Source organism: Myotis daubentonii, chromosome 4 (genome assembly GCF_963259705.1).
Source record: "Myotis daubentonii chromosome 4, mMyoDau2.1, whole genome shotgun sequence".
Lineage (NCBI taxonomy): Eukaryota > Metazoa > Chordata > Mammalia > Chiroptera > Vespertilionidae > Myotis > Myotis daubentonii.
The window spans coordinates 27974398-27999618 of NC_081843.1; the positions used below are offsets into that span (position 1 = coordinate 27974398).

General features: G+C 39.1%; 1 protein-coding gene across 1 annotated transcript; it reads right to left on the bottom strand.

Annotated features, from left to right (window-relative positions):
* Positions 1-25221, bottom strand: SEPTIN14 (septin 14). Its single transcript, XM_059691833.1, has 9 exons — positions 25168-25221; positions 21336-21456; positions 20786-20981; positions 18146-18332; positions 15855-16016; positions 12649-12745; positions 10581-10749; positions 9146-9278; positions 1-180 (listed from the first exon to the last, which is right to left on the bottom strand). Exons 1-9 carry the CDS (start codon positions 25219-25221, stop codon positions 1-3), a joined length of 1299 nt encoding a protein of 432 aa, XP_059547816.1.

Genomic DNA, 25221 nt, shown 5'->3' on the forward strand with positions numbered 1-25221 from the left:
CTATTTCTTACGATCTTTGTCCTTTTTTATATTGGCGCAACCCTGAGTCTGTGATATTTCAGAGTCAGCCTTCATTCTATAAAAATTCATGATTTCTTCATCCAGTTTTCTTTTCTCCTCCTCAAGTTTTATTGTCTCCTCTTGCTGGATTCTTTTAAGACGCTCAAACTTGTCCTGTAGCTGTGAAACAAAGATGCATTTGTGACTCAAAGTGCCATGTGTCGGTATCCCTGGGAACATGCTTGACTTCTTTCCTGGTTATCAAACATATATTAATCATCAAAGTAGAGTTTGATCTTAATAACAATCTCAAAACTTTGTTTAAAATAAACATTCACATATTTAAAAAATTCATCAATTAAAAACTGTCTCCCCATTGAACCAAATGTAATAAAAACTATGGCTATAAACAACACAGTTTTTTATTTTTTGTAAATATATTTTTATTGATTTCAGAGAGGAAGAGAGAGACAGAAACATCAATGATGAGAGAGAATCATTGATCAGCTGCTCCCTGCATGTGAGACCGTCACCCAGGCATGTGCCCTTGACCGGAATTGGACCCGGGACCCTTCAGTCCGCAGGCCAACACTCTATCCACTGAGCAAAACTGGCTAGGGCAACACTCAGTTTTTTAAATACTTGTTTTTCCAAATGATATCTATTTTCTCACTCTACACTTCCCCATAAATCTCTTCAAATAAAATTTGATAAATTCATGCTCATTAAAAATATACACATTGAAATATAGTAGGAATGATGAAACAATTGTTAAGACTTTAAATGATACAGACCTTTTCTTCTTAAGTGAAATTAGCATAATTATAGAAAAAAAATTCCAAACACCTCATTCAGTTACTTTTTATTTACTTGTGAGGTTGTATTTAATCTGTGGGATTTAAAATAAATATAATCAGCCATATGAAAGAGTCCATTAGAGTTGGGTCTAGATCTTAACACAACTTCATTCAACAATGTAAGGATTGCTTGTATGCATCAGAGAAGGTATGGCTTATATCTACACTAATAAAAGAGAAAAATGGTAATTGGCGTACGACGATACCCTTTTCATTGGCTAATCAGGGCTATATGCAAATTAACTGCCAACTAAGATTGGCAGTTAACTGCCAACAAGATGGCGGTTAATTTGCATATGTAGGCACAATGCAGGGAGGCGAAAGGGAAAGCAGGAAGAAGCCCCCTGCCACTGACAGTGATTGGAAACCCAGGGGGGAGCTAAGAGCTGGGGGGCAGGGCAAAGGCGGCCCTGGGGCCACCTTTGCCCTGCCCCCCAGCCATGATCGGAGAATCAGGTGCCTTTTCCGCCCTGGCCAGTGATAGCAGGAAGTAGGGGTGGAGCCAGCGATGGGAGCTGGGCACGGTCGAAGCTGGCAGTCCCAGGAGCTAGGGGTCCCTTGCCTGGGCCTAAAGCGGAGCCCACGATCGCGGGGCCGCTGCAGCTGCGGGTCCCCGCTGCCTGGGCCGGACGCCCAGGCCAGAGGCGTTAGGCCTAGGCAGGGGCGGAGCCTGCAACCACGGGGAGCTGGGGGTCCCCTGCCCAGGCCTGACACCTCTGCCGGAGGCCTCAGGCCTGGGCAAGGGGCCGATCCGGTGATTGGTGATCAGAGGGTGATGAGGGTCAACTCCTCTGGCCGAGGCATCAGGCCTGGGCGGGGGGCTGAGCCGGGGATTGGGGGGATATGATGGTCCCCTTGCCCAGGCCTGAAGCCTGGGTCAGAGGCGTCAGGCTTGGGCGGGGGGTGGAGCAAGCGATCAGAGGGAGATGGGGGTCCCCTGCCCAGGCATGATTCCTGGGCCAGAGGCCTCAGGCCTGGGCGGGGGTCAGAGCCAGTGATCGGGGGGAGATGGGGGTCCCCTGTCCAAGCCTGACACCTCTGGCGGAGGCGTCAGGCCTGGGCAAGGGGCCGATCAGGTGATCGGAGGGTGATGGGGGTCTACGCCTCTGGCCGAGGCATCAGGCCTGGGCAAGGGGCAGAGCCAGCAATTGGAGGGGTCTGGGGGTCCCCTGCCCAGGCCTGATGCCTGGGCCAGATGCATCAGGCCTGGGCTGGGGCCGGAGGCGTCAGGCCTGGGCAAGGGGCCAATCCTGCGATTGGAAGGTGATGGGGGTCAATGCCTGAGGGCTCCCAGTATGTGAGAGGGGGCAGGCTGGGCTGAGGGACACTCCCCCCCCACACACACACACACCCAGTGCACGAATTTCGTGCACCGGGCCCCTAGTATACTAATAAAAAGGTAATATGCTAATTTGACCGGGAGACCTTCTGGACGTCCTTCCAGACAAAGACATGCTGGCAGGGCTGAGGCACAGGTGGTTAGGGGTGATCAGGCTGGCGGGAGGGGCAGTTGGGGGTGAGCAGGACAGTGGGGGGGGGCAGTTGGGGGCAAGCAGGCCAGCATGCAGAGTGGTTAGGGGCTATCAGGCAGACAGGCAGGTGAGCGGTTAGGAGCCAGCAGTCCCAGATTGCGAGAGGGATGTTCGACTGCCGGTTTAGGCCCAATTCCACAGGGATCGGGCCTAACCCGGCAGTCAGACATCCCCCGAGGAGTCCCAGATTGGAGAGGGTGCAGGCCAGGCTGAGGGACACCCTCCCTCCCCCGCCCCCGCATGACTTTCATGCACCGGGCCACTAGACTATAATAATAAAAGCATAATATGCTAATTAGACTGGACGTCCTTCCGGACGACCTTCCTGACAAAGCCACGGCAGCAGGGGCCAAGGCAGCTGCCACGGCAGTGGGGGCTGAGCTCCTTGCACGAATTTCGTGCATCGGGCCTCTAGTATGGCATAAGAGTCGAAAGGACAAGTTTATTTGCAGCTTAACTTTTTGAAAAACAAGTAGACCGGGGGACTCTATTGCCACAATATTAACCGTCTGGTGTATATGGCTGTGAAGAACACACACACGGGGTGAGCACCAGTGGTTTTCAACCCTAGGTGCTCATTAGAACTATTCAGTGAGCTTACAAACCTCTCAATGTTCAGGCTGCACAAGATCAATTACATCAGATGACCTGGAGTTGGAACCCAGGCATCAATGCTTAAGAAAATTCCCCAGGTGATTTTATTGTGCAGCAAAGGCTGAGATCATGGTTCTAAATAAAGATTCTTTTTTCCTTTCCTGGAGTCAGATGTCTCTTGGAATTACATCTTCAGCCCTGAGAAGCAAATGAGCATCTAGATACAATGGCAAGAAGAATGATTGGAAAGGCTGGGGATGTGAGAGTGTGGTATCTGTAAGTGATGGCAAAAATCACTGTGGAAATGTTTCTTTTTAAAATGGGAGCATGAGAGTAGAAATCAGAGAAAGCTAAACTTCATACTAGTATACAAACATTTCAAATATCAATGACTCTGGTGAAAAGCCTGAAGTTTTCCCCAAAACAGGTACAAAGCAAAGATATATGCTCTCATCACTCCCTTTCAACCTTGTATTGGAAGTCCTTGCTAAGGCAATAAGACAACAGAAGAAAATAAAATATTTACAGATTGAGAAAGAAGACATAAAACTGTCTCGTTCACAGGTAACATGATCATCAATGTAGAAAATGCAAAATAATTGACAAAAAGAACATCTCGGAACTAATGAGATTATAACAAAGTTGCAGGATATAAGGTTAGTTGCTTTTCTTATCAAGGACCTACAACCAAGATTACTCTGCCCAAGAAAACTATCATTCAAAATTGAAGGACAGATAAAGAGCTTTCTAGACAAGAAAAAGCAAAAGGAGTTCATCACCACCACCAAACCAGTATTCCGTGAAATGTTAAAGGGTCTTCTTTAAGAAGGAAATAAAAAATATGAACAATAAAATGGCAATAACCCTAGCAGGCTTGGCTCAATGGATAGAGTATTGGCATGCTGACTGAAGGGTCCTGGGTTTGATTCTGGTCAAGGGCACATGCCTGGGTTGTGGACTCAATCCCAGTTGGGGACGTGTAGGAGGCAGCCAATCAATGATTCTCTCTCATCATTGATGTTTCTCTCTCTCCCTCTCCCTTCCTCTCTGAAATTAATAAAAATATATTTTAGTTATGAATAAAGATAATTTTGTTTGAAAAATATATATATTTTAAAAATGAAATGAAATGGCAATAAATAGATATCTATCAACAATTGAATCTAAAGAAACAAAATAAACAAACAAGCAGAACAAAAACGGAATCATAATGACTGAGTGCCTGCTCCATGCTAATCTGTTCTAAATGCTGAGGATACGGCAGCTAACAGGAGGGTCAAGGTGCCCGCTTTGAGAGTTAGAGGAAAATATACAAAGAGCAGACAAATTTTAAAAATTAGTAGAACTTCAACCAGAGTTAAGTTCTATGAATAACAAGAATTTTTTTATAGTTACCAAATGGGATAGGCAAAAAAAGTGAAAGATTTAAGAAGTATAAATTGATTGTTACAGAATAGTCATGGGGGTGCAAAGTACAGTATATGGAATATAGTCAATACTAGTCTAATAACCATATATTATCTCAGATGGGTACAAGATTTATTGGGATGATCACTCAAGTTATGCAATTTCTAATCACTGGGGTGTACAACTGAAAGTAATATAATAATGTATGTCAATTGTAATTGAAAGTAAAAGATGATTGAAAATTATATTCCAAAAATTTTTAAAAAGGTTCATTGCTTTTCTATATATCAGCAATGAATAGGTAGAATTTCAAATTAAAACAATACCAATTGCATTAGCACCCCCCCAACATGAAATACTTTGGCATAAATCTATAAAAAATATATACAAAGCCACATAAGGAAAACTACAAAACTCTGATTTTAAAAATCAGAGAAGAGCCCTAGCCAGGTAGCTCAGTTAGTTAGAGCAACATCCCAATACACCAAGGTTTGTGCTCACTTCAGCAGCACATATACCAATACACCAAGGTTGAAGGTTCAATCTCCGGTCAGGGGATATACAAGAAGCAACCAATGAATTCATAAATAAGGAACAATAAATCAAGATATATATCTTCCTTCCTCTCTCTCTCTTTCTCTCTCTCTCTCTAAAAATAAATAATTTTAAATCAGATAAGAACTAAATAAATAAAGAGATATTCCATATTTGTGGATAGAAAGACTACATATTATCAAGATGTTAATTCTTCCCCACATAATCTAGAGCAGCAGTTCTCAACCTGTGGGTCACGACCTTTCACAGGGGTCGCCTAACCAGCTGTGGGCAAACCACGGCCTGCGGGCCCGTTTTGAAATGAATAAAACTATTGAAAAAAAAGACCATACCCTTTTATGTAATGATGTTTACTTTGAATTTATATTAGTTCACACAAACACTCCATCCATGCTTTTGTTCCGGCCCTCCAGTCCAGTTTAAGAACCCAATTGTGGCCCTCGAGTCAAAAAGTTTGCCCACCCCTGCCTAAGACCATCAGAAAACACATATATAATTACATATTGTTTTTGTGATTAATCACTATGCTTTAATTATATTCAATTTGTAACAATGAAAATGCATCCTGCATATCAGATATTTACATTATGATTCATAAGAGTAGCAAAATTACAGTTATGAAGTAGCAATGAAAATAATTTTATGGTTGGGGGTCACCACCACATGAGGAACTGTATTAAAGGGTCGCGGCATTAGGAAGGTTGAGAACCACTGATCTAGAGATTCAACGCAATCCCAATCCAAATCCCAGCAAGTTATTTTATGGACATCGACAAACTGATTCTAAAGTGTATATGGCAAAACAGAAGGCCCAGAAAGCCAGCACGATATTGAAAGAGAACAAAGTTGGAGCACTGATTCTACTTGACTTCAAGATTGGCTATAGTATTCTAACTAAAGCTGCAGTACTCAAGAAGTAAATGCACATATGCATAGTCCATTGATCTTTGACAAAGAAGCAAAGGCAATCGCTGGAGGAAAGACAGTCTCTTCAACAAGTGGCACAAGAAAGAACAAGGGAACATGCACAGGCAAAAATATGAATCCCTTTTTACCTAACCTAATGGAATTTCTGTTGCTTATATATAGTTCAATTGTCCCTGACTGGAACATCTGGTATACAGCACTTGTTTCTATGGAAAATGAGTTCATATTTCCAATTTATCTACTAAAAATAAATATTCTTTCATTAATCAACATTTACCTGCTTACTTATAAAAGTATAGGAAATTTTCTAACTCAGTAATAGTGTTAGGAAGTACATGACTTCACAGAAGCCACTAGTTTGAATGTGTAATAAATTAAACTTTATGTATGAAAATTCAAATTATAAATAAAATAAAGATAAATAGGTTTTACAAATTTATTTTAGGGCTTATTAAAGAGAAAATTGCCTAAATGCACTAGGAAAAAATTATAGATTATAATTTTTTAAAGGCTGAATTCAAAGTCTATATGATAAATAGCTACTTTTTGAAAAATAGCAAATCGTCTTCAAAAACATCAACTAGCCTGGCCAGTGGGGCTCAGTGGTTGGGCTTTAACCTATGAACCAGGAGGCCACGGTTCGATTCCCAGTCAGGGCACATGCCCAGGTTGCAGGCTTGGTTCCCAGTGTGGGGCATACAGGAGGCAGCCAATCAATGATATTCTCTCTCTCTCTCTCTCTCTCTCTCTCTCTCTCTCTCTCTTTCTCCATTCCTCTCTGAAAAAAAAATCAACTAAATTATTGGGATTAAATACCCTAAATTAATAGGACATCTAAAAATGAACACAGAGAGAAACCAAGAGGATGGCATAGGTAAACACCTGAAACTGCTGCCTTGCACAACCACTTCAAAAATACAACTAAAAGACAAAAAGGACATCATCCAGAACCACAGGAAGGCTGGCTGAGTGGAAATTCTACAACTAGAAGGAAAGAGAAAAGCACACTGAGACTCAGAGGAGGTGCGGAAGTAAAGTGCAGAGGTACGGAGGCGCATGTGGAAAGGGCTGGCAACTGAGGATGTGGTTGTCTTTTGCAATTGGGAGGGTGTCTCAAGCTCCCAACTGCTCTACTCCAGTTCTGGGTGAGTGTCTGGGGACCCAGACTCATACGGGGAGAAACTGGACTGTCTGGCATCGGTCAGAACTCGAGGGCAGCTTTCTCTCAGAGGTGCTTGCAGTGATTACCGTGGGACACTGAGACTCGGGACCTCTTAGGGCTGGGATGAGGATCAGCCATAGCTGTTTGCTCCACCCTGTTGATTTCCTGAGACCCCGCCCCACCCAAGCTGTGCAGAGAGGCTTTTGCATATGAATGGCCTGGCCCTTTGCAATCTGAAAATTACCTAACAAACTGCAGCTGGGTCAGAGAGACCCAGAACATCCAAAAGAAGGCTCAAGGCCCCACAGCAGCTTGCATTGCTTCACAGTTGGGCTTCATCTGGGCACCTCCAAACCCCAAAAAAAGAAGAGGAATCTGCAGATCTCTCCGTAGCTCCTGCTGGGTAGCCTCAGGAAGAGCTAAATTAGCACCTCCTTAGAGATCCAAGAGCCAGTGTACCCAGTGGTCAGAGTGGGACCATCCAGATTACAACTCCTCAGATCCATAAGGGACACACTCAGGAGGCAGACTCAGTGAGCACCAAAGACCCACTGAAGCAAGTCTTGCACCATAAGGGTGTCTCCAGCACAGAAGTTCTCCCACTGTAGACACAGCTGATTCTCACAGCCAATTGGCCTGGAGGTCAATTCCTCCCAGTGATACCTACAACAATCAAGGCTTAACTACAACAAGACTGTGCACACAGCCCACAAAGGGGTGCACCAAGAGTATCCACCTCAGGTAATTGGGGAGGCTGAGCCACTGGGCCCTATAGGACACCTAGCACAGAAAGCCACTCTATCAACACAGGGAAGCAGCCAAAATGCAGAGACAAAGAAACAAGCACAAATGACAGAAATGGAGGAAAGCAAACTACTGGATATAGAGTTCAAAACCACGCTTATAAGGTTTTTCAAGAATTTTCTAGAAACCGCCAATAAATTTAGTGAGACCCTCAATAAATCTAGTGAGACCCTCGAGGATATGAAAAAGGATCAACTAGAAATTAAGCATACACTGACTGAAATAAAGAATATTATACAGAGATCCAACAGCAGACTAGAGGAGAGCAAGAATCAAGTCAAAGACTTGAAGTATGAAGAAGCAAAAAACACCCAACTGGAAAAACAAAAAGAAAAAAGAATCCAAAAATATGAAGATAGTGTAAGGAGCCTCTGGGACAACTTCAAGCGTACCAACATCTGAATTATGGGGGTGTCAGAAGAAGAGAGAGAACAAGATATTGAAAACCTATTTGAAGAAATAATGACAGAAAACTTCCCCTACCTGGTGAGAGAAATAGACTTACAAGTCCAGGAAGCGCAGAGAACCCCAAACAAAAGGAATCCAAAGAGGACCACACCAAGACACATCATAATTAAAATGCCAAGAGCAAAAGACAAAGAGAGAATCTTAAAAGCAGCAAGAGAAAAAAAGTCAGTTACCTACAAGGGAGTACCCATATGACTGTCAGCTGATTTCTCAACAGAAACGATGCAGGCCAGAAGGGAGTGGCAAGAAATATTCAACGTGATGAATACCAAGAACCTACAACCAAGATTACTTTATCCAGCAAAGCTATCATTCAGAACTGAAGGTCAGATAAAGAGCTTCACAGATAAGGAAAAGCTAAAGGAGTTCATCACCACCAAACCAGTATTATATGAAATGCTGAAAGGTATCCTTTAAGAAGAGGAAGAAGAAGAAAAAGGTAAATATAAAAATTATGAACAACAAACATGCATCTATCAACAAGTGAATCTAAAAATCAAGTGAATAAATAATCTGATGAACAGTAAACTGGTGAATATTATAGAATCAGGGGCATAGAAAGGGAGTGGACTGACAGTTCTCGGGGGGGAAGGGGTGTGGGGGATGCGGGAAGAGACTGGACAAAAATCATACACCTATGGATGAGGACAGTGGGGGGTGGGGGGGCGGGTAAGGGCAGAGGGTGCAGTGGGAACCGGGTGGAGGGGAGCTATGGAGGGGAAAAAGAGGAACAACTGTAATAATCTGAACAATAAAGATTTAATTTAAAAAAATAAAATAAAATAAAATAAAAAATAAATAAAAATGAACATAAATTATATCAAACTACAAATACTTGCTTCTTTTTCAGTTTCTTTAAATGCTGTTTCTTTCTCCATAACTCGCTGCATAAACTTATGCTTCAATTCTTCTTCTTCCCTCTGGCACTGTTCATGGAACTCCTTTCTTTTGGCTTCACAGATCTCTTGAAAACTAAAAAGAAAATTTTATTAGTTTTATATTAAAATGCTAATATAAGTAAACATGTAAAATACATAATCTATATTAAGTCCCATACAGAGAAATGGGAATTTCTATATCATGAGATGTAAATATGAGATGGGTGCAATACCGAATATAAGAGTACTGTATATAGAGAATATAGCCCTTGCTGGGTAGGTTGGTTAGAGCATCATCTGGAGATGCCATGGTTGTGGATTCTATCCTGGCCAGGGTATATACAAGAAACAACCAATAAGCCCTGGCTGGCAGCTCAGTGTTTAGAGCATCAGCCTGCAGACCGAAGGGTCGTGGGTTCGATTCCCAGTCAAGTGCATGTACCTGGGTTGCAGGTTTGATCCCCAGCCCAGTTGGAGAGCATGTGGGAGGCAACCAACCGATGTGTCTCTCTCACATAATTGATTCTCTCTCTTTCTCTCTCTCTCTCTCTCCCTCCTTCCCTCTGAAAATCAATGGAAAAAATACCCTTGGGTGAGGATTACAAAAAAAAAGACATAACCAATGAATGCATAAGTAAGTGGAACAGCAAATCAATTGCTCTTTCTCTCAAATCTATTTTTAAAAAGAATATATATATATATATATATATATATATATATATATACACTAGAATTTTGAAAACAGTTATATTAGGGATTTCTTCCTCCACCACTTTTTATATCACATTTCTTCACATCTTTTCACAATAAAATTTGCAAGAATCTGTAATTTATGCGATTCTCAAAATAATTAAAATAAAGCCAAGTATCTTTCAAACTGATTCATTTAAGATAGCCAGTTCAACTTTGGTTGTGCTCAAAGTACCAACACTAATACAACTGTCATACTTTTGCAGCACAAATCCTATTTCCCTTCAATATAGCTAAATACACCCGCTCTCCAACCATTTCCACTTGACTTCCATGGCAGTGCAATGCTGCTTTTCCTCTTCCCTCCATCCAGTCCTCCATATTCTTTGCATCCTCTCAATATCCTTTGCCAACCTGTGCTAATATTTTCCAACCTCCTTTCTGAACTTCTCTTTTGGATATAGTACACTTTAGCGTATACACATAGTGGGTACACATAGGTTAGCATATAAATGAGCCCTTGCACTGTGCTACTCTTACAAATGTTCTCTAAGTCTGAAAATGATTAAAAACACACACACAAAACATTCAGAATAATTGACGGTATGAGAAGTACAGTTCTTCTCATTCCAAAATGATGGTATCTCGTGATAGTAGGGGCTTTGTAAATCACCCATTAGCTTGTTCTAGCAAGATCTGTACTCACCTCAGCGGCTGGTTGTCTGGGCCGACATCAGTAAAGCCCACCTTCTGCAGCCTGCAGCGCCTGTAGCATTCATAGTGCTCAGTGTGGGTTACTTCTTTCAGGTGTTCCGTATTTGTACAAAGAAGCATATCCCGGAGCTTCACAAAGTCACAGTGATTTTCATTTTCCACTAGGCAGAGAAATAATAAAGCCACAACACTTTATCCATCTCTAGCACTCAGTAAGTTTTATCGAATAAATGTATGCATGAAAGACATTCAGAATAACAGCTAAAAGATCGTTCTGATGAATAGCTGAAATTGTTTTCATCATGTAACTGTGTTTATATGGTACTTACCAATTATAGACAGAGCTTATTCATAAACCAGAAAATCTGCTTTAAATTTATCAGCCAAAATATAAACATGAAACAATAAAATAATGTTATGTTATATTAAAATATGGCATGTTTTCACTAATAATTATGTTGATAGTTTACAAGCTACCCTCAAGGTATTTTACAGAGTGCTAACAAAGAATTAGTACAATTCCAGTAAAGTAAATAATTTCATTAGGTTAAGTCCACTCGCAAAAAGATCTTTATAATTGTGCATGCTTAAGTTATCATATTCTATTTATACAAGATATTTATAAGACCAAATTAGTCAATATTTAAAATAAATCAATAAATTCACATGGCTCTCTCTTGTGTTTGTCACATTCAGAAGACTGAGTAAAACATATTGTGTTTGATATTGTAACCAAATTTAATATTCACTAAAATATGTTCCTTTTAAACTATGTTTCATAAATTAAAAAATGTCTGCCTAATCAGTGTGACTTGGTGGTGAGTGTCAGCTTATGAACCAGGTGGTCATGTTCAATTCCCTGTCAGGGCATATGCTCAGGTTGCGGGCTCCATCCCCAGTAACAGATGTACAGGAGGCAGCCTATCAATGATTCTCAACACTGATATTTCTATCTCTCTCTCTCCCTCCTTCCTTTCTGAAATCAACAAAAATATGTTTTTAAAAAGACATCTTGTTAAAAAAATTTTTCTAATACATCAATTTAAAAACAACATTTGAAAACTAGGACAAGTAGAGATAATCCAACCCCCAATAATTAGTATTACAAGCATATAAACTAGACAACAAATGACTGGATATCACAATATTCCAACTCATCATAATGCTAGATAACAAATAAGAATGTCTAAATATAATCCAAAGGTAGCAAGTTATATTTTTTTATTTTTAAAATAGCTTATAACCCTTTTTTTCTAGTGACCACTTTACAATGTTTTATAGCCCTAGCCATTCGGCTCAGTGGATAGAGCGTTGGCCTGCGGACTGAAAGCTCCCAGGTTCCATTCTGGTCAAGGGCACAGGGCACAGGCCTGGGTGCAGGCTCGATCCTCAGGGGAGGCGTGCAGGAGGCAGTCAATCAATGATTCTCTCTCATCACTGATGTTTCTCTCTCTCTCTCTCTCTCTCTCTCTCTCTCTCTCTCTCTCTCTCTCCCCCCCCCCTTTCCCTTCCTCTCTGAAATCAATTAAAATATTAATGAAAAATTAAGAAAATAAATTTGGTAGTAATTAATTTGTGTAATATGTTTTAACACTAGTATTTAGGCTTCAATATGTTCAAAGTTCTTGGCTCAAAGCACTTTCCAACATTCTGAATGTGATGGTTCACGCACAGGGAGACGATGTGCAGATGGAAAACGTGTCAATAGGAGGTTCTGGGTAGCCTCTGTGGGTTTCTGCCTAAAGCACCTTCCGGCAAACTCCTATGAGAATAAATCATAATCAAAGTAAGCGTGAGCCTAAATGAAACAGAATCTGAGCTCCTTACTAGTAACCGTTAGTTTATTGTTTAGCAACAGTTACTAATATTGGAACAAATTAAAATATTTTGAGGTTATGACAATATAGGATATTTATAGTATATATCAACATCATTATACTATATATAGTATACAACATATATATATATACTATATATACAACATATTTACATACAACATATATATCTACACATCCATATGACCAGTCCAGAGCAAGCCTGCTCACTGTCATAATATTTACCTTGTAAAACTCCCCAAGGATAGAGACGGCCTCTGACCATCCTTTTCCCAACTTTCACCTCATCCATACACCCCACTACAGCAAAAGGTAAGTGTTCCTATGAAGGAAGGACAATGTTAATCATGTCCTTATACCAACATGACATGTGCTGTTTCTCTTATTTCTGTTATGGAAACAACAGAGATAAGAATAACATCATAAGCTTATTCAAACAAGGGATCTACCCGGCCTCAGATTTTATGACTTGGCAGCAAATATGTGCACAGTGATTTCTGCAAGCATTAGTGTCAGGCCCTGAAAACTATCTAATGAGTAGAGCCTAAACCAAGGCATTATGCTGTGGGAAATACAAAGAGAAAAGATTTTTAGTAGACAAATCATTTTTCTCACATTATCTTTACCCTGAAACACAAAAATAAGGTCAAGAAAATAATGTACAAATCACTTTTAACTCCAGTATAAAGTTAAAAGACAAAAGTATTGAGAGTAACTATAATAATTAGTTCATGTATATACAATATAAAGTATACTGATAAATAGTGCTCTATATTATATATACATATTCATACATGGACATGTATATGAATTCTAAATACAATTAAAGGGTCACTTTAATCACATGATGGTGAGTCAAGGGAAGTCTGAAAACAGGCCATTCAAGGGAGATTTGGAAAGAAGATAAGCAAAGTTTTGAACAGGATGCAGCCGCAGAATATGCAAGATTTTAATGATCTGCCAGAAGTTATATATCTGGTATATACAATATCTAAGCATTGTTAAGCATTATGTTGAATATTTAATAATTAACAGTAGTCTACTCATTGGCTTTGATAAAAAATTACTCCCTATGCAGTCTTTGGTGTACTATTAGGTAAGAGAGGCCAAAATCTTTAAGACAAGATCTAAAAAAAAAATGTAATACAGGAGAATAACTTTAAAATTTACATTGCTTTTTAATTTCAAAATCTATATAGTTTTGATATCTTAAAATAAATGGGGTCTGGGAGGCCAGTCAAGATGGTGGAGTAGGTAAACTCTGTGATCACTTCCTCCCACAACCACTTCAAAATTACAAGCGAAATAAGCCAGTTGGAGAAAGATAAGCATCACATGATCTCACTCATTTGTGGAATACAATGAACAATATAAACTGATGAACAAAAATAGATCCAGAGACGTAGAAGCATCAAACAGACCTTCAAACCTCAGAGGAAAGGCAGGGGAGGGTAGAAGTGGTGTGTAAGAGATCAACCAAAGGACTTGTATACATGCATATGAGCATGACCAATGGACACAGACAATAGGGAGGTGGGGGCATATGCAGGGGGAGAGAGGTGTGTGTGGGGGTGGAGACATATGTAATACTTTCAACAATAAAGAATTTTTTTTAATTACAACTAAATTATAGAACAATCAACTAGGAGAACCAGCTGAGGACTAGCTGAACAGAAGTCCTGTAACTAAGGATGTAAAGAAGAAGCCATGTGAGACTGGTGGGAGATGTGAAGACACAAAATGGCTGGCCCACGCCCATGGCTGGCAGTTGAGAATTGGGAGACATAGCTCAGCTGCAGGGGAGCAAGGGGCCCCAGCTGCACCATGGGTCCCTAGCCTGGAACACTAGTGCTGGGAAGAGGAGCCCCCACAACATCTGGCTGTGATCATCAGTGGGGACTGCATTTCTCTGGGTGAGACAAAAGGCTCTAGAAACCCAGGCATCCTCTTACAGGGCCCGTGCACAGACTCACTTGCTCTTGGCACTCTCCCGGGGACTTGTGGAGGGACAGCAGCTTGGGAGGTGCCAGAGACATGAGGGAGAAACTGAGTTGTGTGGCTTCAGGGCTGGAGGGACAGCTGCCATGGTTCCTGTGTTGAGCTCTTCCCCCACAGGCCCAACTATGGCTCTGCATGAGCTTGGTAAACTCCACTCACTCCACCCTGTTGCCTCCCTAAGACCTCACCCCACCCAACGCATGCACTACCATAGGCCATTATTATATGTTTGGAGGGCATTATTAAATAAAATAAGGGTCACTTGATGAACAAGCACTATAATATCACAAGAGTTGATCTGGTAACCAGGATGGCTACTAATGGGCAGGTAACATATAAAGTATAGATATTCTGGACAAAGGGATGATTCACATCCTGGGAAGGATAGAGCAGCATTGCATTAGATTTCATTACAATACTCAGAACAGCATGCAATAGACAACAAGCATATGAAAAGACCAAATATCATATAATTCCATTCATACTATATGTCCAGATCAGAGAAATCTACAGAGAAAGACCTTAATTAGTGGTCACCGAGGATTGGTAGAGACGAAGGCTCATAGGTAGTACGGAGAAGAGCCGGCTGTATGAGGCTTATTTTAGATCGGCGGTTCTCAACCTGTGGGTCGCGACCCCTTTGGGGGTTGAACGACCCTTTCACAGGGGTCGCCTAAGATCATCGGAAAACACATATATAATTACATATTGTTTTGTGATTAATCACTATGCTTTCATTATGTTCAATTTGTAACAATGAAATTGGGGGTCACCACAACATGAGGAACTGTATTAAAGGGTTGCGGCATTAGGAAGGTTGAGAACCACGGTTTTAGATGATAAAAATGTTCTAAAATTGATTGCAATGATGGTTGCACGCATCTTTAAAAAGACTAAAAATTGTTGAATTGTATACTTTAATGGGTATGTAAATTATATCTCCATAAAGCTGTTAAAAAAAATAGTTGATTCTCAGTGAACACTTTTCAAAATCAAGAAAGTAAAACATTTCCCTGGCCAGTGTGGCTTGGTTGGTTGGGTGTTGTCCTGTGCACCGAAAGGTTGCCAGTTCCTCATTCAATTCTCTGTCAGGGCACATGGCCCAGTTGCCAACACGATCCCAAGCGGGGGCCTGCAGGAGGCAGCTGACCAATGATTCTTCCTCATCATTGATGTTTCTATGTCTCTATCCCTTTCCCTTCCTCTCTGAAGTCAATAAAATGTTTTTTTAATCTTAAAAAAATAAATAAATAAATAAATAAATAAATAAATAAATAAATAAATAAAACATTTTACACACTGGATTTTGGAAAAATGCCTTATTTATAGTCTCTTGGTCAGATAGAAGTGGCAGTATATTACTGGTATTGTTACTTATAAATTATATTTGATTTCCACAGGTAAAATAGAATTAGCATTAAATAGAAGCTTACATTCATTGAGGAGTTCATCTGAGCAGTAGTTTTGTCATCTGTTGGGAACTGGTATATCTGGATGCCATTACTAATCAATTCATTCATTATCTTACTCTTAAATGTCTGTAAATCATTTTTAGAAATTGTATCTGCTTTGGCAATCAGTGGTATAATGTTCACCTGGTAAGAAAGAAACAAAATCTCACTATTGAGAATTTGTTGTTAACCCTGGAATTTTTACAGTCAGAAACCTCAAATATCTGACAATAAATATCTAGATAGATAATCACTGACTATCATGCTTTCCTCACAAAATTGCTTTCCAAAATATTCAGTTCTTTTGAAGATATATTTTTACGAGAGTTTAGGCTTAGAAGTCTTAATTTTTGTTGTTTTCTCAAATTTTCTATGTTTCTCACACATCAGGAGGTAATAAACTGTAAGTAGTAAGATGATATAATGTATTTAATTCATTAACAATTTGATTTCTTATATAACTGTGAAAAAGCAGAAGAAACCTTTTCTCAAAATTATAAACAATTTGTCCTCTACCTGTCATTCATTTGTATCACCTTCTTCATAAATTCATCTTGCTTTTGAATAGATCCTTGCTCTACCTGTATGTCTTTGCAGATAGATTTGCTTGTGGTTTCCAAAGACCACCCAAAAATAATATACTTTTTTTTATTGCCATACTCTGAAGGCTAAATGTGTGTGTTTATATAGCACCTTGCTAACAAATTTGTTTGTAATTTGTAAAAAGGAATTATTTCCATATACCATATTTGAGGTTGAAATGTATTCATATTTTCTTTCTAGTTCTAAAATATAATTATTCCTGTCTCCTTGTGTTTACAGCTTAATAATTGAACTTTGTAGAAAATAATAATATGCAAAATTCTAAAATGTCTTATTACTATTATAATAAGATACTTTGTTAAAGCATAACTATACAATGTCAAGTTCTGTGATATAAGTAGAAATGTGTAAACGCCTGTTTTAAACATATTGTTTTTGTTTTAGAATCTTCAAAGTATTTTTTAAAAAATCCTTGTTCCAATCTAGGGCTTCCATGTTGTCACATAAATGTTCAAAATTTTGTCTAATTTTATAATTTTAAACAATAGCTTCCACAGTAAAAGCAGACAGCTGCTAAGATAGATTCAAGTCTAACATAAATGCCTTGGGTTGTATTGGTGACAAAGCTGGGAAAAGAAACCCTCCGTGATAGCAAATCGTTAACACATAAAAATTAAACTTTCGCCTGGCTGGCATGGCTCAATGAGTGAGCATTAACCTATGAACAAGGAGTTCACGGTTTGATTCCCGGTCAGGGCACATACCCAGGTTTCAGGCTCAATCCCCAGTGGGGTGGGGGGTGGGAGGTGGAGAGTAGGGTGTGGAGGAGGTAGCCGATCAATGATTCTCTCTCATCATTGATGTTTCTAATCTCTCTCTCTCTCTCCATTCCTCTCTGAAATTAATAAAAATATATTTAAAAACAAAACATCAGTGGTACCAGAGAAATGTTAATGAGATCATTTTGTAATACTATAGAGCAATTTCAAGTTCAAAAATATGGGCAAATGACCACAATCTGAATTATCATTCAATCACAAGAAAAACTAAATTTTTATTTTTTTAAACCTGCATCTCATTATCCTAATGCATCTTCTAATGAAATTTCTCTAGAAAGCAAGGTAAGATGGAAATTTATCAAATGCTGTTATGGGCTAAATATGTCTCTTCTCCCCCATGCGTATGCTGAAGCCCTAACCCTCCGAATGGTCTGTATTTGGAAACACAATCTTTAAATGGGCCCTAATCCTGTCTTACTGGTGTCCTAATAAGTAGGGGAAACTTGGACACACAAAAAAACACCAGATGTGTGCATAACGGGAAGGCCATGTGAGAACACAGTGAGAGGGCAGCCATCTGCCACCCAAGGGGAAAGGTTTCAGGAGAAACAAAATTTGGCAACACCTTGATCTTGCACTTCTAGCCTTGAGAATTGTGAGAAAATGAATTTCTGTTGTTTAAAACCCATAAGTCTGTGGTGTTTTGTAATGGTGTTGTTGGGACACGAATACAAATGCTTTAAAAATTAACGGACACATTTGTAATACCCTAACCAATAAAGAAATTAAAGGTAAAAAAAAATAAATTATAAAAAATAATAATTAATGGGAAAAATATGACAAAAATATGACACATCACAAATAAGTTCTTAGATGAGAATGGCTGAAAGATATATATTATCTCAAAATAAGGATCAAATCTTGATCGGCTGATGGATTTACCAAACACACCTTACTGTCGATGTTCTTCAAGGTTAATAGATCCAGGGCCTTCAGAGAATGCCCCGTGGGTGCAATGAAGTAAAGGCACACGTGGATACGCGTGTCATGGTAGTCAGCAAAGGAACGTTTAATTTTCAGTTCTTCTTGAAAATAGGCCTCAAATTGAGCATCTATGTAGGAAACTATTGGTTGGTAGCTGAAACAATGAGTATTTAAACATTTAGCATAACATAGTAATAATATCTGAAGTCTACATTTTTACCATCTAGTTCATAGTTAATATGTGTACTCAATAGCTTTTCATATAAATAAAAATGTGCATACCATGTTCTAACAAAGGTAACAATCACAAGCCAATAAAGGCCCATTGTTTACATGTTTCTAGAAATGGCAAAATGATCTTTCAATTCAATGTCATCCCGATCAGAAGCCAATTTCTATGTGTATATAAAAGTACAAAGGACCAAGCGTGGTCAAGACGTATTAAAGAAAACCAAGGAGATATAATCTTCATATGCCAGGTCTCATTAGGAAGCTGAAATAATACAGTATGGCAGCAGCACAAGAATAGATAGACTAAAGCACAAGAGAATTTTTTTTAAATATATTTTATTGATTTTTTACAGAGAGGAAGGGAGAGAGATAGAGAGTTAGAAACATCGATGAGAGAGAAACATCGATCAGCTGCCTCCTGCACATCTCCTACTGGGGATATGCCCGCAACCCAGGTACATGCCCTTGACCGGAATCGAACCTGGGACCTTTCAGTCCGCAGGCCAACGCTCTATCCACTGAGCCAAACCGGTTTCGGCAACAAGAGAATTTTTTAATGTGATAGAATGTTTCTATGTCACAGCTGAGATGATGGTGCAACTCTATGCAATTTAAAAACCTACACTTGAAATCTGTATGGTTTTATTAACCGAGGTCACCCCAATAAATTCAACTTTAAGGGACCCCACAGAAATATACACCATAAAAGTAAGTTTCACTGTATGTAAAATTTCAGAAGAGTGACATCCTAATCATGGCAATGAATACTTTTGGGCTTTTTAACAACTAAAAACCTGATCTATTCACTAACAAAGGTACCTCTGTGGGAACTGTGGGACCCGCACCATATGCCAGGGAATCAGGAGGAGTTTTGCCCAGCTGCACCTCCCTATGAGCTCTGAAACCAGCAAAAGCCAGCAAACCTGCCCGGACCCCACTCTCAAGCAGTCAGGGGAAAACTGGAGAGTGTTTACTTGCGCATACACCCACAGGTGAAAGGTATTTGTACAAGTTCAGCAATCAAGATGGGAGATTCCATTGGAGCACACAAAAAGAATGCATTTGGCCCCAGGCAGTTTGGCTCAGTGGATAGAGTGTTGGCCTGCGGACTGAAAGGTCCTGGGTTCGATTCCGGTCAAGGGCACATGCCTGGGTTGCGGGCTTGTCGCAGTAGGGTGCGTGCAGGAGGCAGCTAATCAATGATTGTCTCTCATCTTTGATGTTTCTATCTCTCTTTCACTCTCCTTTCCTCTCCGAAATCCATAAAAGAAATATTAAAAAAAAGAGAGAGAGAATACATTTGGATGCATTGGAGAAGGTAAGAGGAACTTTGCCAATGTCAGCCTTCCCTCAAGGCAGCACAACCTGGGGCTGAAATAGCTGATAGCAATCTCTCCCGGGGCAAAGGGAGTAAGTGCCCAACAACCTTAGAGAAATACCCTTTCCTCCCAGCAGTACCCAGGATACTGAGGCAGGAACTCCATAAAGGACGGAGGGAGGAGATTGGGAAAGAAGCAGATAAAAACATCAAAGGGCATGAAGTGCATTAAAGGGTCATGGTCCGTGCTGACTAGGCTCAGGACTTCAGCAGGAATCTCACTCATGAAATTGGAGAGAGCCTCAGCTTCTGATTCCCGCACTGGGCCTGTGGGCACTTCCAAAGGTCAAGTGCTAACCTCACACATCTCCCCATTCTGCAGCTGGCTCTGTGTGCACACACCGTCCAGTGCCATTGGGAGAGTGAAATCTGGCAAGTGAAATGTGCTCAGAGATAGCAGACCAGGCTCTGTGAGCAGCGGAGAAACCACTTTCTGAAAAATTTAATCTATAGCAGTGGTTCTCAACCTTCTGGCCCTTTAAATACAGTTCATGCTGTGACCCAACCATACAATTATTTTCATTGCTACTTCATAACTATAATGTTGCTTCTGTTATGAATCGTAATGTAAATATCTGATATGCAGGATGGTCTTAGGCAACCCCTGTGAAAGGGTCGTTCGACTGCCAGAGGGGTCGCGACCCACAGGTTGAGAACCACTGATCTATAGAAATGCTGTCTGGAAAAAAAGAGAAGTTTCCAGCAGTCAGTCATGTGAGCTGTGAGAACTAGAGAAGAAATAAACTCTTAAGACTTTCTCCACAATCGGGAGAAAGAAATGTGTAGCAGGGATATCATACAAGGCCATAGAAAGCCCCAGATACAGCAGGACCAATGAACAGTCTATTGCACCTGACTGCAACTAGCAAAGATTTGAGGATGTGTCTGCTACTTCAAATGTGAAAGCAGCAACGTGAAACTCCAAGGAACATGAAGCATCAAGGAGATGTATCACCACAAGTAAGAAAAGCTTTTAATTAAAATAAGAACACGCTCACCTGGCTTCTTTGTTCATTTGATCACCATATCCCACTGTAGTCACAACAGTTAATTTCAACTGAACATTGCTTTCCTGGAGTTGATATGTCTGAATTTTAAGTTCAACATTTGGGCAAAAATGTGAGGATTTTTTTTCTCTCGAATTAGTATTAAACAATGTGTCAATCAGTGTTGATTTTCCGAGTCCAGTCTCCCCTGTAATAAACATGGATACAGTACACAGGGGTATAGATGGCTGAGAAGTAACACTCTGAAGTGGTTTAAAGGGTCCCACATACTCAAAGACAACGATGTCCTTAAAATATACATGCTATTCCGGACACCTTCGGTCATTAACATAATATAGAAAGGAAATATACACAAAGTTGTATCAGATTTTGAAGCATTTAAAGAAAAAGTGTGTAGATAATATGGCTAAGAAGATGGAAACTAATATAAACATGTAGGTATGTTCTTGAATGAACAGCACCAGTTTTGCACTGCTGAAAGATACGTTGAAATGAGCATTTGGAAAAATTAAGTAATAATTCAGAGAAGTCTGGCACTTACCCACACAGAGAATATTAAAAGAGAATCCTTGTTGAATAGATTTATTGACCATCTGATGAGGCAAACATTCAAAACCAAAATGACCAAGCATAGTTAAGCAACGGATATTCTCTTCTTTTTGCTGAAAGAAAACACAAGTTAAAAGATTTTAATCAGAATAGAAAATATCATTTGAAGATCATTATAATATTTCTTTTTAAAAATATTTTTATTGTTTTTTAGAGAGAAAGGAAGGGAAAAGGGAGAGAGAGAGCTATCGATATGAAAGTGGAACATGGATCATCAATTGGCTGGGTGCCTCCTGAACACCCCCTGCTGGGGTTTGAGCTGAAACCTGGATATGTGCCCTGACAGAAAACATTTCTCTCTGTCTTTCCCTCTCTCTTCTACTCTCTCTAAAAATCAATGGGAAAATATCCTCAGGTGAGGAGAAAGAAAAAGAGAGAGAGAGAGAGAGAGAGAGAGAGAGAGAGAGAGAGAGAGAGAGAAAGGGAGGAAAGAAGGAAGGAAATGAAATAAAGATATTTTATGCAGATGGAAATGAAAGAAAATCTGGAATAGCAATACTTATATCAGACAAAATAAACATTAAAACAAAGGCTGCAACGATAGACAAACAAGGTAATTTCATAATGATGAAGAGATCAATCTAACAAGAGGATATAACTCATAAACATGTATGCATCTGACATAGGAGCACCTAAATATATACAGCAAATATTGATGGACATAATAGAGTATAATATAACATAAGATGGATATAATAGCTTTAAGAAAAATATTTGTATTAAATTAGTAATATTACTGTGATTAGTCTCAGAATTAACTTACTCTTCTCATGTCAAAATAAGGGTTAAGATCTAAACTGTCTCTCAGTAGTTGATGGTTGAATGAACAGTGATTAGTAGGGAAGGGACCTGAGCCCTAGATACCAGGAATCAACCAAAGATTAATTGATAGGAATTCCATGGGGCTTTCATATTTAAAGAGAGCGTATTTAGCAATACCAAACTGAAAATTTAATCCAATAAGAAATTTTTTAAAAACTTAATTCCTTACTATTTGTGCTCTTAGAAGATAGGGCTTTATCTATATGGTAAATTCTTAGTTCTTCTCTACATATAAACAGAACATTTTGATCCATATAATCTGAAGATTATTCCATTTTTTAAAAATATATTTTATTGATTTTTTACAGAGAGGAAGGGAGAAGGAGAGGGATAGAGAGTAACATCAATGAGAGAGAAACATTGATTCAGGTACTTCCTTCACACTCCCAACTGGGGATGTGCCCGAAACTAAGGTACATGCCCTTGACCGGAATCAAACCTGGGGCCCTTCAGTCCGCAGGCCAGCGCTCTATCCACTGAGCCAAACCAGTCAGGGCATGAGGATTATTTTAATGTAACAATAATAGATTTTGACACTCCCCTGTCCTCTCTGGCTTCGACTCCCTTTTAAAAGAGTTTTCTCATTTTTAACTCTGTAGCTCAGGGAGGTATCAGATCAAAATGCTTTGTGTGTCAAAATATAGAACAAAATATAGCCCATTGTCTTATTAAGATAGGACCTGCAACCTTGGCCTCATCAGCACCAAGTTCTTACCACAGAACAAACAGCAAGCAGGGATTTCCATAGCATCATCACTATTACTTAACAAATGTCTTCTGATGGGCTGAAAGTTCTTTCTTACAGTATTTATTTTTACAAAATGTCCATCTTATGTAGAAAACAAATATTTCAGATTCTACTAATTTGGAATCTGTGGTTATTCAAATCTTGTCCTTGAATGCACCTTTGCACCATGCACAAGTAAAGGAAATTAAGAAGTAAACAAGGTAGTATATAAAAATATAATGTTTAACCGACTGTTAAAAGGATTGCTTCATGTATCTTCACATGAAACTGAAGTGCTAAACAAAGATTATTTTAATCCCTGATAACAAATACATCTAACAAATGAGATAATGTACATAAATTCATAGTTTGTAAACTATAAAAATCTCTTCAAGTTCTGACAAGCCCTAACGTTAACTGTGCTCACTGAACTCTGTTTTTCAGGGGCACCGGGAAAAGTTAGCTGACTAAGAAAATTCACTAGTCATTATGAGCCTCCCTGACCGTCACTTTTGCCTCTGTTTGCTCTGTACATTCAGAACATTTAACTAGGTAAGTTTCACATTTTTTCACACTCCAATATTCCATAAGTCAGGAGTCTTACTTATGAAAAGCCTACAATTTGAATGAGGATGAAAACCATTCAAAAAATGTTAAAACACTTGTTAATGTCATACCAAGTACCAAAATTCTACAAAAGTAAATATAAGGAACTTCGAAGAAGGATAGAAGACTGTGGTATGAAGTAGTTAAAGATAATTCAAAAAGACTGCAGATAGCAGATTACCTCCTAAAGACAGGATAATGCTGATGGAGGAGGTAAGTATTATGAACAGGAGATGAATATGGCAACAAGCTTAGCGGCAGAACTATGGGCTACTGTATATGCCCTTGCAGTAAGGAACTTGCACACTTAAAGGGAAAGATTTAAATTGGGAAACTGGCTCCAGCTGGTTTGGCTCAGTGGATAGAGCATCGGCCCTTGAACTGAAGGGTCCTGGGTTCAAGTCCAGATATGGACACATATCACAGGCATGATCAGTCCCCTCAGACCTCAGTGGAGCATACATTAAGCATAGTCATTGAATGGCTTTAACATGTCAACCCAGCTTTTTGAAAAATGTTTTAATTTTTTTTTAATAATCTTGCCAGTTTTCTACAATCGAGGAGAGTACACTCTCTATCCATCCTGTCCTTTTTAAGGTACATGGTAACCATGAAAATTCTCCATATTAATCTTACTAATTTTATGGCAAAACTCTAGATACTAAGTTCCTTAAAATAGTATATTATAGTGGTAAACAAGTGAAGCATAAATTATAATTTCATTTATGTAATCTTTTATTTGGTTTCCCTCTTTTTAGAAAAAATATATTAAGGTTTAAAAAAAGCTCTATTTGCATGTACATGTATGTATATGTGCATATGTGTTTATTCCTGTGTTTCAATATTAAATTACCTACAGCATTAAAATATCTTGATTAAGGCACAGTTGGTACTATATTTGAAACATAAATAAAACAAATCAGAGAATGATTTTTTTTAAAAGATAGTTTGGTGGTTAAAACTAAAATATAGAAACACCTGTGTGTTTGAAAAAAAAGAGAAAACACCATAAGACACAAATGAATACTACTTAATATAGTTCAATACTCATGTATATATTTGACATTTTGGTCAAACAGAATTCTAAAACCAAGTTTTCACCCATTCGGACATACTATTCTCTCTTTCCATGTAGATTTTTATGTAAGTTACTACAAATTTTCCCTAGAACAGAAGCTCATCTTAAAATGGAACTTGGTTCAATCTCCCACTCAGTAAAGCAATAAATAAGTAGCCACCCAACCACTTCCAAAAATAAACTTCATTTGAAAGTTATTTATTATCAGTACATAAAGTTCCACAGACATTTGCATCCAAACAGCACTATTCTTGTTACCTAATGGGAGGCTCTGGAGTTTAATTTGTCATTCTTTGGTGTTAAGCGGGAATAATCTCTCGCACCACTAATAAGGTCTGCAGACTCAAGAAACATGCAATAATTATTTAAACATCATCGATGCTTCACTCTAATCAGTATAAAAGTTAATTCATGTCCAAGCATAAGCCTTTCTCATCTAGGTTCGTCTCGGTTCACTGAGTCAGTGTTTTGAAACTATACAATCTTGCTGAAGTACAGGATGAAGAGTTCTATCTGAAAGATGTACTCAACTGTGTCTTCATCATCGGGTGTTTGCATGGATGTGCACACTGGCGTTTCTGCCAT